The 20,054-nt window shown below is 39.9% G+C and overlaps 1 protein-coding gene across 4 annotated transcripts in view; it reads right to left on the bottom strand.

Moving 5' to 3' along the window:
* bcl2l11 (BCL2 like 11) overlaps positions 1-20,054 on the bottom strand; it is a 58,174-nt gene that overhangs the window by 5,771 nt on the left and 32,349 nt on the right. For all 4 annotated transcript variants that reach the window (XM_088086393.1, XM_042502792.2, XM_088086391.1 and 1 more), the window contains one exon: positions 17,553-17,674. In XM_088086393.1, the coding sequence (XP_087942519.1) occupies positions 17,553-17,674 (122 nt within the window). The remainder of the gene's footprint in view (positions 1-17,552; positions 17,675-20,054) is intronic.

Raw genomic sequence — 20,054 nt, 5'->3', positions numbered from 1 at the left:
TAATGGCAAAGTACCAGATAGACAACTGTAAGCAGCCAAAAAAAAAAAAAAAAAGACTAAAAGAATATTGATTCATATCGTTGTGTATCGATTGCAGGCTCCTGAATTGAATCAAAGCAAACTCATATCATGGCAGACTTACAATAGTAAATACAGTACCATTGTCCAAGGAACTGGTATCGTATTGTATCGTATCGTATCGTATCGTATCATGATTTACACCACCAACAAATACACAGCGTGGTTGCACCAAACTGAATAAAAACTCTCTTGAACCGGACCAGTTTAACTGGCAACACAACTAAATAAAACAACAAGTTTGACACAGGAAGAGTCCACCAGTATGTGGTGACGTCAAGGGAGGTAGATGCATAAAGACATTTTAACTACGATGACCTAGATTTAATGGACCATTCCCTTAGCTACGCTATGCAGCAAATTTCAAACTTTCCATTCTTGCAAAACACAAATGCCTTTTACAGCGGTAAAGTTTTAAACAACAGGTCCTCGATTTCAGACACAGGTAGACAAAAGCAGCTAGCCTGTGACTAAATTGGTGGTTGTTGGCTGAAATCACAACTATCACTATTAGATTTCATTAGCTGTAGCCACATAGCTACATAAGCTAATACCAGCTCCATTACTTGGTTGAAATGTGGTTATGGTTAACTTTTAAATTTTAAAAAACAGTCAGCATCCTGTTGAAAATGCAAAAAAATAAATAGCATTGTACTTGTATTGTACTGTGGAACAACTTAGTCTTAGTAAGTTACAAGTATGAATAATGTAAGATAAGAGTCTTATTTCATTAACAACTGTGTTTGCAGACTAAGCTTGCAAGGTTGGAGAGGCACAAGATAAGATTTATGTTTTGTTGATTGTATTTTGAAATAGTACAGAAGAGAAAAGGTTCTATGGGTTTGGCAAATGTAATGCTATCTTGGACAATGAATGTGGCTGGGGTTGTTGGAAGGTAAACTTCCCAAAGTGATTATGTGGTTGATGGGTGAAAAAAATACTTCACTGTAAACTGATTTATTTGCATTTAATGCAAAAAAAAAAAGTGAGAACAGCATGCCCGGTTCATGAAGTTATTCACTGCCAAACTGGATCATTTGCATTGGCTTTTGCTAACATTTCACAACATGCTCTAAGTGTGTTGCAATATACATCAGGTGAACACACTGGAATCCCTTGATGATGTCAAATCAAAGAGTCACGCACCCACACATGTACGGTATGTTTACATCCACAGGAAACAGGTAAGTACAGTTCTCTACATCCTGCCACAAGTCTCTTTACTCTCTTCATCTCCAGGTGTGAATTTGCTACATCACTGCGTGCATGTATATGTATGTGTAAAGGGTGTTTATCTGAAGGCTTCCGATCTTTCTGACAAGTTTACATTTTTTAAAGAGTTACATTGGCATCAACAGACATAAGGATTGAACTGTCAACTTTACGGATATTTCATATTTATACAATAAAAGATCCCATTGTTCTATCAACTGAAAATGGGCAATGTGGGCCGGATATCATTTTGCATTTTAGTTTACAAGAAAACAGAAAAGTTAAAAGATGACAATGGAGAATCATGGTTAATGTGAAGATAGCTGCTGCAGAATTCATAATATTAGACTGAAGAGGTCATTTAGTACTGCACATTCATATAGTTGAAAGATCTTGCATGAGACACATTAAAAAATGGTTAAAATCGAAGCAAAAGAGGCTGAGACGCCCTGACTTTTTGCTCCTCAGGAGTTGATTCTGCATTTCCAGGATGTAGCTCTCAAATATCTGGAGTCTCAACTGGCCACTTGAAGGGCTTTTCACTGGTGATGTACCTTATCCTGGAATGCACCTGGTTGGACAAATGCATTGCTAATTGGGCGGTTTTCTGCTCGCTGCTTCAAACAGGAAACGACATGGCAGCCTGCTCAGAGACTTTCCATAATTCTGTCTAAATGATTCACCTTTTTTTTTTTCTTTGAAAACACTGAATTTTTGGTGAATTGCATTTCATTTTTAAACTACATTACCTAGTTCTTACCTTGGTCCAAGTTTCATAAGCCAGCCAGACCGTGCTAGATGGACTCATTTTCATAAACTTAAATCTGGTCTACTTTATGCAAATACTGAACGGCAAGTGCAAGCTTGCCACAACACTCCCACCATGCACCGTGAAATTGCTTCTCCTGCTCTTCACTGGAAATGAATAGAAAGCATTGAGCCATCCTCCTTTGCTGCACCACAACTCAGGATAACCCTGATGATAAAATTTTTTTGTTTAGGATTCTGATTGTTCCTCCACAATGCACGCTTTAACTGTCTTTCTCTCGCTTTTTCAAACATCTCTCTGGAGTTCTTCTGACACACTTGGCACGCTGTTGACTGAAACAGGTGTTTTCTTTTTCCTCTCTGCTCTCTATCCCTGCAGCAGGAAGCCCTGTGCCTTGGCCTCTGTCCATCACAGCAGCTTTGCACCGATAAAGAGATCTACCCCGTCAACAGAAGAGGAAGGACATTTCCCCCGGGAAGCTTCCTCCAAAAGAAAGCACTCTCCCGAAACAACAAGGTTCCTGATACTGAGGACAGGTGGGTGGAGATCTCCACTATGAATGAAAAAGTATCTGATAACTTTACTTACACACTCTTCTAATAATAGCAGGGGAAACTTCAGGTACAATATGTTGCTGATCTTTTGAGACCTTGCACAAATTAGCTCCCTATGAACTCTAGTTAAAACTAATGTTAGGAGTAAAATATCAGATTCACTGAGGATTCTTAAATTAACAAACTAATGGTAAAAGCACAAAAACAGCTCCTTCAGGCAGATAGTAGAAGGCTGCAGTTGTACTATGAAACTCTCAGGTGTGAAATCTCGGACCTGTGTGAATGCAAAGCAGAGTTCTGTTTAAAAAAACATCCATCATCAGCTACTATTGCTCTAATAAAAAAAAAAAAAAAACTTTAAAAAAGGAGACCTTGCACTCCAACTAAAGCATTTACAAGAATAACTACGACATTTACAAGAGTCAGTTTTTCCGCTGGAAGATGGATGTCCTGTTTTGGCATGAAGCCCTTCAAACACAGCCCAGCCGGATGGACTTTACAATACCATCCAGACATCGACTGGCACAGAATAAGCCTTCTGCCCGGGGCGAGGCTGTACTCTGAAAAACAGGATCTTAACGGACGAGAGCGAGAGAGGGATATCAAAGCTGTGTGGTTTAATTTGAAAAGTGAGCCAGAAACCACAGAAACCCCTAATGCCAGAGGAGGAAACAGGTGAGAGGAAGACTAGTTAACCCTGTGATGATTCAGTCTGCTTCTAATTCTGCTTCTGACTCTGACCAAGTCAAACAAACAGGTCAGAGATGACCGAGGAGCTGGCCGAAAAACGATTTCACCAAGACATGACCCCCAGTTCCTGTACAGAGCATGAAAGATTCATTGAGACTCATAGAGAAAGAAATCCATTGTAGAAAACTCGTCCAAAGCAAAAGCTTGGATATAACCAATCACACTTACTGTACTTTGAATCTCCCATAGACAGAAGCACAGTTCTTTTCTAACCCAGCCCAACAACAAAAACATACTGCAGGAAAAGCTTGATTTTCGTGATTCTCTAATTTATAAATGAAAAATGACGTAAAACACACTCTTCAGCTTCGTCAAAAGCAAGTGTACTGACAGCAGATCAGAGTTTGTAAATTGCATGTCAACATTCTTGACTCCCAACTCGTCATATACGGCAGCTTGGTCAGTGGCCCTATGCTTCAAACTATGATGCTCTAGGTGCCGTTTTATAGTCCGTTTTGGACATTTAGGGATAGTCATCATCATCCTCTTGATAAGTGCATAGTGCCTATTCAAAATAAACCAGTGTCTTTGCAGGAAACTTAGATTCTGTTACCAAAAACGCTTACGATTAGGCAACAAAACTTGGTTACGTTTAGAAAAAGAACATGGCTTGGGTCAAAATAAGTGCATTTTTTTACATTTATTAGTAGATTCGTTTGTTGTACTTTACACGATACATAACTTGACATTAACTATGTAACATAGTTTTAAAACACTTGATGGTGACTTTTGGTTTCACAGCAGTCTCTTGAGTGAAAGTCCTGTGTTTGTTTGACTCATCTGCCACTCCTTCCTCCTGCACTATGACTAAGACTTTCCTGCTCTTTATACAACAACACTGCCGCAGATGGGTTTACATTGGAGTTAGTTGAAAGCCTGGTGTGTGTCATAGAGCTGCTAAACGGTGTCTTGTGTGTTTAAATCAGACTCTTACAGCTGCTGACCTCGCTGCTGTATTTGCTGCTCTGGGATGAGAGCAGTCCATATCTGTAAAAAGGAGGTACATCTAAATCATTAATCTCCCCCAGACATGTTGGCTGACTAGCACGCTATATTACTGGAATCCATTTTCTTACCATACGTACCATAGGTCCATCGCTTCGGTCCAGAGTGAAATAACTCAACAACCAGTGGATGGATTGCCATGAACTTTGGTTGAGACAATGATGGTCCTCAGAGGATGTCTCCTACTGACTTTGCCTCTGGTGGCACCATGAGGTTAACATTTGTGACTTTGAGTTGAATGTCTAAACAACTGTCAAATGGGTTGTTATGCCATTTGCTTCAGATGTTCATGTTCCCCCATCATCAGGTCAACATTTTATCAAGTTAGTTTGATTTATGACCAAACTAGTACAGATCTAATGACAATCCCATCAGCCCCAGCTGTACTTTGTTCTCAGTGCAAATGTCAGCATGCTCACACACTGAACTAAAATGGATAACATGGTAAACATTATAACATCAGCAAGTTTGCATCGTCACTGAGCTTGCTGTCGTAAGCATTCAGTTCAAAGCATTGCTGTGCGTCAGTGCAGCCTCACAGAGAGGCTGGTGTGGCTGTAAACTCTGTAAGTCTTGTTTTATTATTGGTTGGAGGTTTAAATTAAATCCAGCATGAAAGAAGAAAACTGGACTGGCTAATTTTTTTCTGACAAAATAGCACATATCTCCATAAACACATCTGGAAAAACATTTAATTCTGACATAAGATGTAATGTTTTTTTCTTCTTTCATGGGATTTTTCCTTGGTACTCATCACCTTATGAACTTTCTAACTTTAAATCAACACCAGTGAAGGAAAGAGCTGAAGAGCAGCAGATATTTAGAGCTGTAAGACTCATTTCACTGCAGCTTATACTGAGCCTTGATTTTTCTGAATGTCAACAAGAGACTGTTGTGTTTGGCAGAACAAACTCTCCAAGCATTGATTTTTTTTGGCGATTCGTTTTCACCTCCACAATCTGAATATCTGCCATAATAGTAAATCAAGACTCCTGCGTGTAGAAGCTTAAGCAAACAATTAGCTCTGTCCTCTTTTTCATTTGGCAATATACAACCTCAAGCATCTGTCGTTTGAAATCACAGATTAGAGCTTCGCCTTGTTTTGAGTAGAAAGTTGCAGTGGTTTTTCAACTAAAGGGCAGTTTTTATAAAAAGCAATAAAAGATCATTTCCTCTTTCACCCTCAGATGTGCAATTATTCCTTTTCTGTTGTGAAAACTTTATTATTATTATCATTATTATTAATGTTAATTTGCTTGCAGCATCAATCATATTGCACATTAGAGACTTGTCTCTCCTCAAAGCAGCTTTGGAAGACAGACTCAAGCTTTGTGGTTTTTAAGTTGGCAGAGTTTCTGTGCTCTTTTTTCACCTCACGAACCGCTGTAATGATTTAACTCTCGAGATGGTCTTCAGTTTACAGTGTAAGGGAAGGGACCATACTGCCAGATTTATGAGTCTCAAGATGCAAAATAAACTTACTGAAAGGTTGTTTTATGATTACATGTTTGATTTGTTGATCTATTGATGTCTAGATACAGGACTATATAAATAGGAAAGGGGAACGTCAGCTGTTTGGGTCATTTATAAACAATTGCGTGTGGTTGTAAACTTCGAGTTAATCAGATGTTTTGAGCCCAAATGCAAACTGTCACTTGTCAATGTCCTTCCACATTGCAGTATTATACCCTGCTCTGTAGTCCTGGTACACACGTACTGTATTTTGCATATTCTATAGCTAATGAAAGTGCAGCAGAAAGTGTCATTGACAACACAACAGGAGGATGTGGTGTACCTGGGAGGAGATGAGACTTGATATATGTGGTTCAACACAGCTGACGCATTTACATCTGACCAACATCTGTATACAATGTGTCTAAAACCACCTCTGGATCAGATTATTATATGCGTCATTTCAGTACATCTTGGGTGTATTTTCACCTGGATTCATTTACATGAAGCAGTGCCAGATGGTATTTCAGAAGGTGCACCCTAAGAGTTTCTTCATCTGTTTTTTTATGGATTAATTCTGAGTGTGACATTTAGGCAAAAGTGCTTATTGCTTTCTCGCTGTGTGTTAGGTGAGAAGATTGATATTACTCCCATGTCTATGTGTTATGTATGACATTAGAGCCAGAGGGCTATTAGCTTAGCTCAGCATAAAGACTGGATGCAGGGGAAAACTCATAAAATAGCATGTTGTATCTCACTTGTTTAACCCAAACAGTAACGTCAAAGAGGTTACAGTAAATCAAGTGTTCTGGGAATACAAATAATTACCTATGATTAAAAACAACATGTAGACAATCGGGCTGGTCTGTTATTTGGGTGATTGGTCATATTTCAGAGTCAGGATGAGAGGTTTGATTTCCACTGCAATCAGAAGCAGATGTACTCCTTAGCTGACAAAGTGCAGGCTGAGAGTCTGAAACTAAGCCAAAACCAGTTTCGCCAAACACTCTTGATACTCAACCTTATACCTCAGGATTACAGAAAAGGAAATACACGCACACACACACACGTGCACACACTGGCCATCCACTTAATAGTTTCCTCATTTGAACTCTTACCTCAAATAACCCCTTCAATCATCTTAGAATAGAAAACCTGCTGCCACAAATTGTTTTCCTGCTGTCACTGCAACTCAGCAGGCCTCAAACAAGTACTTCAACACACGTGCAGGCCCCATCATGCACGTACACATGTGCACTATGAGAACAAACTGATATGTATGGCAAAAAAAAAAGCCATTAGAAAAAACACACGGGCTGTCAGCCAATCAACTAACTAGATAACCAGTCAACCAGAAAATCCACCAGTAAGACAGTAAGTCGGTGAACCACTGAAGCAAAGGCACAGTCAACAAACCAAACAAGCTGATACAACTCATGCGCACAATACCTGCACATCTACAACAAAGGATGCTAATGTTTATGGTTTCATGTTTTTGGTTTACATACATTTCAGTTGCGATATATGAATCCGTCACTATGAATATCATCGATTTTATTATGACTGCATTTTAGAAAAGAAAGAAAGCTGTGCTTTATTAGCCCCACGAGGGGAAATTCAAATATTCCACTGTTATTCCTACAAATTACAAACACACAGACCTGAAATACAGACACATGCACAAAAAAACCTATACAGATGCATTATAGGAGAAATGTCAGAGCCAGGGGACTGCCCATCAACAGGAGCAGTTGGGGGTTTGGTGCCTTGCTCAAGGGCACCTCAGCAGTATCCAGGAGCATGAACTGGCACCTCTCCAGCTATCAGTCCACACTTCGTGTTTGGTCCATACAGAAAGTTGAACCAGCGACCCTCTGGGTCCCAAGCCAAGTCCCCAAAGACTGAGCTACTGCCATCTCAAGTACAAAAATGTCACATTTTAAAAGTCTTCTGTGGTTATGAATTTAAATGTTGGCAAGATTTGCATTCATGCTCTGCAGAAGTAAATCATAAAGTGAAACACAGCCAGAGGACAAACAAGAAGTAAAATGGATGAGTGAATTTGGCAGCTTTGCAGATAAAGCTGCCTGAACTTCACACCAGCCCTCAAATGCACCATCTCGGAGACTTTGATTCTGTGACTTTAGCAGCATTGTCACGCCAATGACAGTGAGAAAAAAGACAAGTAAGTGCAAGTTGATTTGAATTGAAATGAATGGAAAACAATCGCTCCCTGGAGGGGAGGGCGTCTTAAAACTTATGGAATGCTTTGCCAAAAGAATATAATTTATTCGGGACATTTATTAGTCAGAAAACCTTGAAAATCTATGCACAAAATCAGACAACTGATAGAATACACAAGGTGACGTGAATTACATGGCTTTAACTTATTTTTATGTTTAGCTTTGAAACTGTTGTTTCTTTATGAAACACCTCTTATGCAGAGGATTTTAATACCTCATCTCGTTCTTGCTCCTCTTCTTGTCTCTTTGTTTTCACAGTGGAAACATTGAGTCAGCCTGTTCCAAAGAGCTCATGTGATTTTGTTTGGTCACCACAACTTACTATGCTGCAGCTCAAAAATAGCTCTTTGAACAAGGCTACACTTACAAGCACAGACACATGCACACACTCCCACACTGTCGTGTTTCCATCATTTCGGTGGGTATTACATTAATTTCCTGGAGGCTTGACCTAACCGTGACCTTGACCTAACCTTACCTTACATACCCTAACCAGAACAATTACTTGCCTAACCTCAACCAAGTCTTCAGCCTAAAATTCAATGATTTATGTCATGTGGACTTGTGTTTTGTCCCCAAAAGGAAGATGCATTCCCCACACTGTGACTGTATAAACAGATTTGTGTCTCCACAACAAGAGTAATACACATCCACACACACAATGCAAACCAAGTGCCACTCTGCAAACCTCCACAAACAGCATAATTTCTCCTGTTGTTAGAGCATGCATAAAAAAGTTAAAACGGAAAAATATGCAGCCTCATTTACATCTCTAAACATGTAAACATCTGTCTGCACATTGTGTGCCTGCAAAAATCTCAGAGCCCATGGTCTGATGGCATTGTTGGGGGCCACTGTATTTAGTGTAGCAAACAGAAATCCAGGCCAAGACTTCCTGCTCTGTGTAGCAGTCATTTTGGAGAATTTCTATATACAGACCTTTGCATTAGAATACAGATAAATTTTACAAAGCTGATAAAAAGTTAAAAATGCATTTTGGCCAATGTGTTCTGCTTTTCCACATGGGCTGTTTGACTTCTACTCAATCAATACTAATGTGACTACAAAGGGAAACTAGAACAAATATCAGCATAATGATGCAGAATCTGTAGGAAACAGTAGTAGGTTTTGGTATTCGAAGTGTTCTGCTTTCTGTGTACATTTGCCGAAATGCAACTTTCAAACCTACTGGCTGTCGTCTGATGATGATTGAGCTTTATATTAGCTTTTCTTTTTCTTGTAAAATTATCTGCATTCTTATGCGGTAATAGTTTCTAAATATAACCATAAATGACTGGCACACGGAAGAGGAAGTCTTGGCCCAGATATCTGTTGGATACACTGGAGCAACGGAGAGGCTTACTGTTGTCATAGCTGATTGCTTTATGTATGAAAAGTGAGGGAAATCTCACCAGCTCAACAGAAAGTAGTAACTAGAGGGACACACTGAAGGGCAGAGAGGAGCTTCTCTGACAGAGGCAGTTATTTCATTACAACCAAAAGGTTTTCCTAATTTAACCAGAACCAGATTTCATGCAATATCCTGTAATTTTCATTTTCCTCATGTCCACATCACTGTAACTGCTGTTTTAAGAGCTTCATAACATTACTTTAATGTTACTTTTCGCTTCCCTGTGATCACATATTGTGAGTAAAGTAGAGCTTAGGAGGTTCAATGCTCAATGTTATTCTTTGTGCAATATAGAGTCATCACAAAGCTCACAAAAAATGCAGTGATACTAAAATAAAAAAGGCATTCAACAAAAACAATCCTTCAGCAGGCTTTTAACAGGATAATACTAATAACCCAGTGTTTAATCCTGCATTCTACTGAACAGCAATGCACACTTAAGTCATGGTTAAACAAGGGTTAAAATTAAAATGCTGTGTTTCTCCCGCTCTTTGTCTTTCATGCACACCCAAAGACACACAAACAAAAACACAAGCAGCCAGCCAGTGACACCCGACTGGTCAACAATGTTCCTCTGAGTTATTTCTGTCTTCAGGACAAAGGGTTTTACCTCCTACTGAAAGATGACAGAGTGTGTGCTGGAGTTTGTTTGAGTGTGTAGTTTGAATGTGTTTCAGTGTGCCAGTATTTGAATGTGTGTGTGTGTGCGTGTGTGTGTTTTGGCAGGATAATTAGACCTTGTGCTTTGCTCCCTGAGAGTTCTTTAACCACAGGGCTGAGCCATAATGAATCCACACTGTCACGGACACTACACTGCCACACCACACACACACACAAAGCACACTGAGCACGATTACAGATGTTTGAAAACAAACACGCACACATAATCACGCACACATTGTGTAAATGTTTAACTGAAAGGGGGGGGGATTCCAGGGGCTGGATTAAACAAGGACAAAAGGGAGACAGAAAAAAAACATATTGGTGATTACACACCGCTCTACATCTACATGACGAATAATTAATCAGCTGAATGTGGTTTGTATGTAAAAGTATTCTTAAAACTTGCTTTGCCAATTCTGCAGGCAATAAAATGAGCTGAGACACCTGCGTGTTTGTGTGTGAGTGTACTCTCAGATGATGTGAGTCATGTAAGAGGCTCTATAGCCTGAAGTGATGCAGCTCTTGGCCCACGCCTCCAGGCAATGAAATGGAATAAAGCTCTTCTGTCAACAGTGGCAACACAGGCAGCCTAGTATTCAACAGTAATGTGATGTTAAGTTGGTGATAATGTGAGAACTTGTCATGCTATGCTAAAATATGCCCCTAAGCTGGGCGATATATTTACAGATACAATATCATCACGTTCAGCTTTTCAAAGTTAGAGCTATAATGATTTATTCAGTTTTAAGTTTGCCTCCCTGTACAGCTGGGCTTATCTAATGACGGCTACAATGTCCATGGCACTGTTGAAAACTTAAAGGCATAAACCAAAGTATTGGATATTTTTGTTTTTGAACAGATGGTAGCACCAGATTTAAAGTTAAAGGATGACTTAAGTAGCTTTAATTTATCCTGAGGGGACCATGCACGTTTCTACAAAATTTCCTAGCCAGCCATTCAATAGTTTTTGAGACATTTCACTCAAAACTAATCACAGTGGCACTTGAAGAAGAGTCAGGGGATCACCAGAGTCAGAAAGATCAATCCTCTGGGTGGCATGAATATCTGTACTAAATTTTACAGCACTTCATCGGACAGTTGTCAAGACATTTCACCAAAAAACAAAAATGTCAACCTGGTGGTGGCACAATAAGAAAAGCTAGGATCAACAAAGTCAGATGTCATCCTCTGGGGGCCATGAACATCTTTACAAAGTTTCATGTTAATACATCCAAAAACTATTGAGGCATTGCACTCAAAACCAAGTATCAGCCTGGTGATGGCAAAATAAGAAAAGCAAGGGGATCAACAAAGTCAGGATTCATCCTCTGGGCACCATTATTATCTGTCCAAAACTTTAATGCAATTCATCCAAAAGTTGTCAAGACATTTCATTAAAGCCCAAATGTCAATGTCATGGTTGCACTAGAAGAAAAGTTGAGGGATAAATGAACTCAGTAGTATTCATCCTCTGGCAACCATGATTGGTTTTACCAACTTTCATGGCAATCCATTCAATTGTTATTCAAACATGTCACTCAAGACCATAAATGTCAATCTGATGGTGGCACTAGAGGAAAAGTCTGGGGCTCACCTAAGTCAGTAATTTTTTTGTTCTGGGGACCATGACTGTCTTTACCAAATGACAATCCATGTTGCACAATTGTTTTTTCTCTTTGTTATGTTTTAAATATGTTCTTGCCGTTTTTCTATTAAATTGCTTTGAATATTGCCTCTACAATGTATTAAAATAAAAAAAGTATGAGTGGAAAAAATTTCTCTTCAGCTGAACTGGTCATAACTGGTAGATGCATGCAACAAAGAGGTTGCAAGAAAATGTTGTTTCGTTTCAAGTTGTCACTGGTAAAAATGTTGGGAATCACTGCTCCAAGTTCCAGACGTTGGTGAGCAGAAGGCAGCCATGCCAGATTCCTGAATCACACCAAATTCACCCACGTCCAGCCTTGCTGGACTGGAGCCAGATATGATTCATGGTGATTCACCAATCCTGCTGGGCTTGCTTGATGAGAGTGTGAAGTTTATGGCATTGCTGTGAACTTGGAATTTCTTTGTGCTCAAAATCTTCCTGAAGTTCCTCTCAGTTCTTTCAATTCTGCAATTTGAGTCAGGAGATATAATCCCTCAAATGTGTCTGGGATTGATCGAAGCTTCTGGTAGGGGTCACTTTTCAAGGCAAACTGGTTTCTGGTGAGAGACCAGACATGATGACTCACAAAGACTCCAGTAATTGTTTAGAAAAGCTCAAAGAGTTGCCTGGAGACAAAGAAACCATAGCCTGGAGTCAGGCTGTGGAGTAATCTTGTAACCCATTGGCTATTATCGTCTCATGACGATAAGCCTTTGGAGACCAACTCTTGAAGAGATCTGGTGTAGCCAACGGATATTAGGGCTAAGACTTTCTCTTCCATGTGCCAGTCATTTCGGCTAAACAGATACCTGCATATTATTGCAGATAAAGATAAGGAAAAGGCCTATACAGAGCTAACTCATTGTAACACAATAGCTGATAGGTTTAAGGTTGCATTTTGGCCAATGCTTTCCACCTCTCCACACAGGCTGATCCTGCTGCTCAAACATGATTGGTGAATGATAATGGAAAAGTAAGTGGACTTCCACTTGTGTAGTGCTTGACCACTCAAAGCGCTTTCACACTATGAGTCACATCCACCCATTCACACACATATTCTTCTGCTACTCAGTTTTTGAAACACTCACACTCATGGGACCACTGAATAGCTGGTTCACCACTGGCAAGTAGGCATAGCGTTCATGTTCTTTAAGTGTTCAGGTTCTTGAGGATGTAAGAAATCAGAGAATAAAATGCTTCCTTCATCAAAGAGGATGACAGTCAGTGCTTACCTGCAAACAACAGCAAGGATGATGGTAAATGGTAAATGAACTAACTACAATCATCTGTTCAACTCCCCTCCTCTGTGGCTCCACTGTGAGCTACGGCAGCAAATAATACTACCCCACCCAAGCCCTCCTTGCAAGATCCCACCCCTTCCCAGCAGGCACCAGAAGCATGCTTGGACTCACCAGTAGACTGACAAATGCATGATCCCTCACCAGTTTCCCATCAGTGAACACAGCTGTGTTTAACCACTGTGGGGACTTCAAACCCAGATATCTGATGTGGTGTCCAAGGATTTGGCCCTTATTTCTTTATTCACATGTTCATTTTGAGCAATCATGCTTATACTGGGATTTAGAGTGTTCAACAATTTATTTGATCACCCGTGCATCCTTAGCTTTCTTTGTTTCAGCAGCAAGCATTTTCTTTCGCTCATGCTTATAATTAAGTATCTGAAATCTGAAAAACCTGAAAAACGTCTTATGCTTCTGTGGTTATGAAATCATGTGCAACCAGGCATGTGCGCTTGTCCACAGCAACACCTGGCAAGAGAACAGGGAACCAGCCTCCTCCTTCCTCTTTTCTCTGCCTCCTCATTGTTCTACAGCGTGAACAAACACACATGCTGACACTTTCTAGATGATTCCATACCCAAGTTCACAAAAGGCTGGCCACTAAGACGCATGCAAAAGCACACACATCTCTTGTCTTCCTGCCTTTCCGGTAGTGTGACTAGGTGTTGAATCATCATGCTCTCACATATTTCTCCAACCTCCGTCTGTTTTCCTCTGCAGTTCAAGTCCAAGCTGCCTCGCATGACTCTTGGCACACACCGTATCCCAGGCCGTGGGATTCACTGAGTGATACTGCTGTCAGCCATTTAATTCACCGTTTTCCCAGACTTCTGTGCCTTAACTTGGTGAAATCTTCAAGGAGCATGTTGACAGTATATTTGATCATCCACAGGGCAGGTAAATACAGTAATTGATCAAAACCAAAAACATGAAAGATGGATGAGTAACCCAGCTCTGGTAATGATGGGCTTGAGAGCGATGTGATGATTGCTGGAACCACAAGTGCACTCAAATAACATCCCTTAAGGGGTTGTAGGAGCACGAGGGCACAAAGGGTTAACTGTTTTTTTTCTTTTTGATGCTCATTAGTACCCAGAAGGTTAAACACAGCAGGAGAAGGACATTTGGCTAATCAGACTGCTCGGCTGGAGAGTTGCAGTCTTATCGCTGCAAAGCTTTTGACACTGAGGGAGCATTTTAAGCTCTTTGCTGGGATCTAACAGTCCTGTCATGCTTGTTCTTGACTTTTATTTTTTAATCCATTTCTCTGATGAGATTAAAGTGAATTCAAACCAGAGTAGTTTTTTTTCCTTCCTCCTCTTGCTTCCTAAAGCTCCAGTCAGCTCTTTGATAGTGGAGTAAATAAAATTGCAATGATGCAACATGCAGAAATGTTGCCAAGGAAACCGAAGCCAAGAGGAAATGAACTCTTATTGGAGCAACTTTACAACACACCCTGTGTGACTGACTGACGGGCACACTCCATCATTCAGAGGATTTATTTTCTCTGCAATAATGTGATTATCTCTTCAGTGAGGCAACATTCAGACTACTGCAACCGCCATTTCATAACGTAATTAGAGCTGATTAACCAAGCTGGATTACTCATCCATCTTTCCAAATACTCGTCACATATTCACTCAAATCTGTGAAAGCAAAAAAGTGTGTTAAAAAAGAGGCACACGGCTATGGGGGAAAAATCAAGCCATGCAGAGTTTTCTTACAAAAAAGTTATGTCTACCTTTAGTCTTTTTCACCAAAACGAACTGTATCTCTACTTAAGGTCTAATTCACATGTTGTTTCCCTCCTCATAAAACTTGATTGTTATATGACACCAAGTTTACGTCCATATTTTTTGATTTTAGGGCTGGGTATTGTTTAAAACATTGATACCAATATGAATATCCATACCAACAGCAGTATCCACTAGCAGAGAAATACCAATACCAATAGGGAAATTTATTTTATACCCAAATTGTGAAAGTACTGGTGTGAAGCAATATTTTCAAATGTTTTGGTGGCATCTCAGCACGCTGAACTGCCAACTGTCAATACCACAGACTGTATAGGTTGTAGCTGCTGCACACACGGCGGCAGGGCTAACTATAAGCAACACACAGCTACCTATCATTAACAAGTTTAACGGCAGAGTCAAGCAGTTTGTCAGGGTGGCTTTGTTGGGACTATCCAGTGGCTTGGTGTTGAATGTTAGCTGTTACCACTGTGTTAGCTCATGCTAACCTGGCAGCCTTGAACTGACCGTTGCTGGAAAGAGAGCAGCTATGGAGCAGCAGCCGCAGAAAGTGTGCTGATCCAGCAGGGAGTCAGAATGGTGCAGGACTAGACTCCCGGCACAAAAAGGATCCGCTGCAAGTACCGTTTGACTGAAGAAGTTTAGGTACTGGGTAACACCTTAAAGGTAACACGTAGTAATGTCGCAAATTTCCCCGCCATGGGACGAATATAGAATTATCTCATCTTTTACCCAGCACCAGCTAACTTGCAGTCTTCTTGTTCACCTACATTTGCTGGCACATTAAAAAGCTTCTTTGCATGTTATTGCCACCAATTCTCAATAAGCAAAACAGTGTGAAACCAGTGGCAAGAATGTGTATCATTTTGCTTACAAACATAATGGGGACCTACTTATAAAAAGCATACTCATGCTCAAAAACTCCACAGAAAATGCTTTCAATAAAGGCTTTTGCATTTCCTGTGCAATTTATTCAACCTAATTGACAACTTATTTTCAACTACAACTAATGCCATATAACAATAATATCCATATACAGTCACATCCATTACAGGAGTTTTCATCCACCAGGAAAGAGTCAACATTCACAAACACCTCCATGTACATCAGAACCTTAGTCAGCCAGCCAAGAAAAAAAATCAGGTAAACTTCTGCTACATGGAGTTCAGCAAATAAGCTCCACTGTTATAATGAGCACAGCCAATGACCTCCTCTGGTCTCACCACATTTAAACACCCAGGTTGTACCACTAACTTTTGTTTTTCTTTCTTTCCCACTGTTGGAAACTGGCTGAAGGCCTTATAAAGGAGACTGCAGCTGCTTTTCCCCCCACTGTGCGCAACAAGTCCATCTTCTGCCCCTCCACTTTTGAAGGGTCATATGGCTGTTTTCATGTTTTTGTTGTACTGAGGTTTTTGTTTTTTAACAGCAGTGGTTACTGTGGCATCTGCATTTTCTGCAGCTCCAGGCTGACTGCTTGGCTATTTTCTGATCAAAAGTTATTTTGTTGTTCTCACCCCGAGCGTAATGGAAATAACCAGCTGGTCACAGGCTGCCTCAGGTCACCAAAGGCAACATGTAGTCATGACTTAACCCCCTTTCATGTCTTGCTCTGCTAAACAGATTGCTAATTTTCAACAGCATCCCACTTCATTTTCACACAGTTAAGAAGCCGCAAGTTTGACTTTGATTTAGAGTTTGTTTAAATTTCTGTAACACAGACTGCAGTCATTTGATAAGCACAGACTAATCAAAAATGTCAAATGAGGATGTAACTGAATAGTTAGGATTGGGACATTTATCACTAAACAGAAACTGATTTTACACAGACACATTTTGATGGGACTCCAACAAAACTAGAATTACCACCTTGCGCTTGTATGCTTTTGCTATTCGATCAAGCTGCAGGACTCATGTGTAGCCATGACAGTAGACAATGCTTTAAATATGGCTGCAAAGAAGCTGCAAATTTTAAAATGTGAATGCTTCACACACATCTTTTAACCCGGCAGCACAGATGACCCACAATCAACACAAATTCAAGATGGATACTCAAGATTAGTGTCACAAATCCAGAATCTGACCATTGTGTCTCCAAGACATTCAATAATGGCTAGAAAAGTGTTTTTGCAGAACATTATATCATCACATTAATTTTAGCCTTTGACCTCTTGGATATAAAATCACTTCATTATTTCATCCTATAAGACATTTGTGTGAAATTTTGTCATAGTTAGTTTATTTATTCTTGGGTTATGGCCAAAAAACTGTTTTTTGAACGCAGTGACCTTTGACCACAAAAATGTTATCAGGTCATCCTCGAGCCCAAGTGGATGCTGGTAACAAATTTGAGGAAATTCCCTCGGGGTATTCTTGAGATATTCCATTCGTTGGAATTTGGATGGATGGAAAAACACCCAAAACATGATCCTTCGGCCACAGCTTAAAAACCTTAACTAATATAACCCACCCCTATAATAACAACAAAAACCACAAAATTGTATTAAATTGATAAAAGTAATTTTCATCTGGTAGCTAACCACACTCTACTTCTGTCTGCCAATCAGCTGCTCTTCTGCAGCTGTTGAGCATTCAACATTTTGCTCAAGGGCTCCATCGCTGGTGGTTACTCTTAATACCCAGATCCCCTCTCCCAGACACCCAGACACAGACACACACACACACACACACAGAGTATCTGTGATCACTAACCCTGAGCAGAAGCTCTCTATTGTAGTCATCCCCAATGCGTCGAAGCTCTCGACCGATTGCCTCCATCTGCATGTCCCCTGCTGCGTTTCGTCGCCGCGTGCTAGAGGGGCCGGGAGATTGTCCTGAAACAGAGAGGAAAAAAACATGCCCACTTTTCTTCTATAAACACACAAGCATGCACTACATGTATTACACATTATAAAAAAATAACTCCCTGTGCTGCAGCTTTAGTGCACACATTTTTCCAGTACACAAAAACATAAAATGCGTGTTTGACTAATTGTATTTAAACAATTGTATGTAAACATGTTTTATTTATGTGAAGTGTGACGAAATGTAGTCAAACAAGAGTCAGAAGCTTTTATGTGGTTGGAGGTTAGGGCACGAAAACACTGTGAAACCCCAGCACTAAGATATTTAAAATATGACTGGTAACATCAACAGAAAAAACAGCATTCACTCAGTGAATGCAGTAGAATACAGTAGAATAGTAGAATACTAATAGTAGATAGTAGATAGTACTAATAGTAGAATGCAGTAGAATACAGTCATTTGGGGCCACACAGCATCACCAGCACCTGCAGGTCAGACTGTGACCACTGAAGTTTGTCTTAGTTTCATTTTTAATCTTATGACAAACAATGAAGCCATGCAACAGAAAAGCGGATGGCACAATTTAAAACAGTTACATGCAAACCTTCACATGTGACACGCGTGTCAAGCTTTACGGCCAACACATGGATGCAACATAACAGCATAATAATTACAGAAATTAAAAAAAAAAAAAAAAATCGCGTATAATCCCATCAGCAGTGACATTCTGAGATAAGAGAATAACAAAGAGGAAAACATGAACAAAAAAAGAAGCAGATGAGAAGAGTGTGATTTGGAAAGTGGATGTTTCACAATATCAGAGCAGGGACTTGGTTAGTTTTGACCCAGTTGAGTTTATTTGATGTTATAAAAGATGCATTCTCACAATGCTGCACTGAAAATCACAGAGGAGATGTAAATCAGATGACTTATTGATGTGAGATTAAAAAACAACGACAAAAGACACACAAAGATGTTGTTATTTATATGCTTACTGTGACAAATTGTTTCGACAGATGAGGAGATACCATAATGTTTAAACAACTTATTTCCATGGAAAACAGTCACAACATTCAATGTGTGCGTCTTCCTGGCATCATAACAAAGATGTAAAGAACAACCCGTCCACCACCTGACCAGCTGAACGAACACGTGTGTGTGTTTGTGGTTAATCTGTTATATTTTGTCTGAACGACAGTACGACTGAAAGTCTCTGACCTCTTAACAATTGCCACTTATGACTCATGAATGCTGTTATGAAACCCAGACTTAATATTTCTCACATCCTCCAATATTTAAGAGACGGATATGGCCAAGGCTGCGTTCTTATCAATTCATCAGCTGCTGACTGTGCCAACGAGACACACAAGAGTGTCTTCAATGTAACTGAATTTTCAGCTGAAAAGAGTCTTGATTCAAACAATATGTACAATGAAAAACTCCCACTTAACACAGTCAATTATTAGCCAACTAAGTGAGCTTTTTAAATATGTCTAAAGTTTACATTTTTAATCGAAGTTGCAGGCAAAAACTATCTTTGTGTAATCAGCGCGGAGGTTGTGTTATATTTAAACTGTGTTAACATAAAACAATACCTCAAAGTGACTGACTCTGGCTCAGACTGAAGCAACCTGACTGTAGGTATCATCTTCCTGCTGCACCAGGAGGAGTGTTGTGATAGGATAGTTGTAATCAGACTGTCAGTGAGCGACAACAAGATGATAAACTGATCCTCCTTAAGCCTTCTATCTCACTCTCTAACACCAAAACAGGCCAGAGTCCCTGATAACTCAAACTTTTTTTGTGCACTGAATACGATGTGATATGTGTGTGTGTGTGTGTGTGTGTGTGTGTTTATCTTCTATCTGTGCTATCTGATGGACGTAACAGACTGAATGAGAGGCGAAAGGTTTCTGTCTGCATCTTACAAAAGACCTCCAGGCCTATTTTGACTGCTACACACACACACTGAGGTCTATTTTGATTATGTACTTAATGAACGACGCACACACACTGGTCTGTTTTGACTGGTGTCTTGTCTGTTTGGCTGCAGTGACACAAGAGAGAGAATAAAAGAGACACAAGGCAATCAGGGGAGCTAATCACTGCTATTATAAAAGGCAGAGCCACACGTACAGAAGTTACAATAAGGAAGTTTCATTTGAGCATCCGGAGATAACTTCTTCACTCACAAAACACCACTATCCTTGTGAAAAATAAAATACAAACGCAGATAGTTACGATTGTAGTTTAAGCTGGGGTATTCACAGAAAAGCGCAGCCTGTGAGTTTCTGCATCTGAATTGAATTGACAGCTCAATTTAGAGATTCTGGGAAAATCAAATTAAGTAAAATCTTATTAGGATAAGACAACAATGTCATTACATAATTGTCATCCACTGCACCAATA

The sequence above is a fragment of the Plectropomus leopardus genome, chromosome 13 (genome assembly GCF_026936395.1).
Source record: "Plectropomus leopardus strain MGB_pleo_1.0 chromosome 13, ASM2693639v1, whole genome shotgun sequence".
Lineage (NCBI taxonomy): Eukaryota > Metazoa > Chordata > Actinopteri > Perciformes > Serranidae > Plectropomus > Plectropomus leopardus.
The sequence above is the reverse complement of the archived record's forward strand: the minus strand, read 5'-3'. Positions and strand labels throughout refer to the sequence as shown.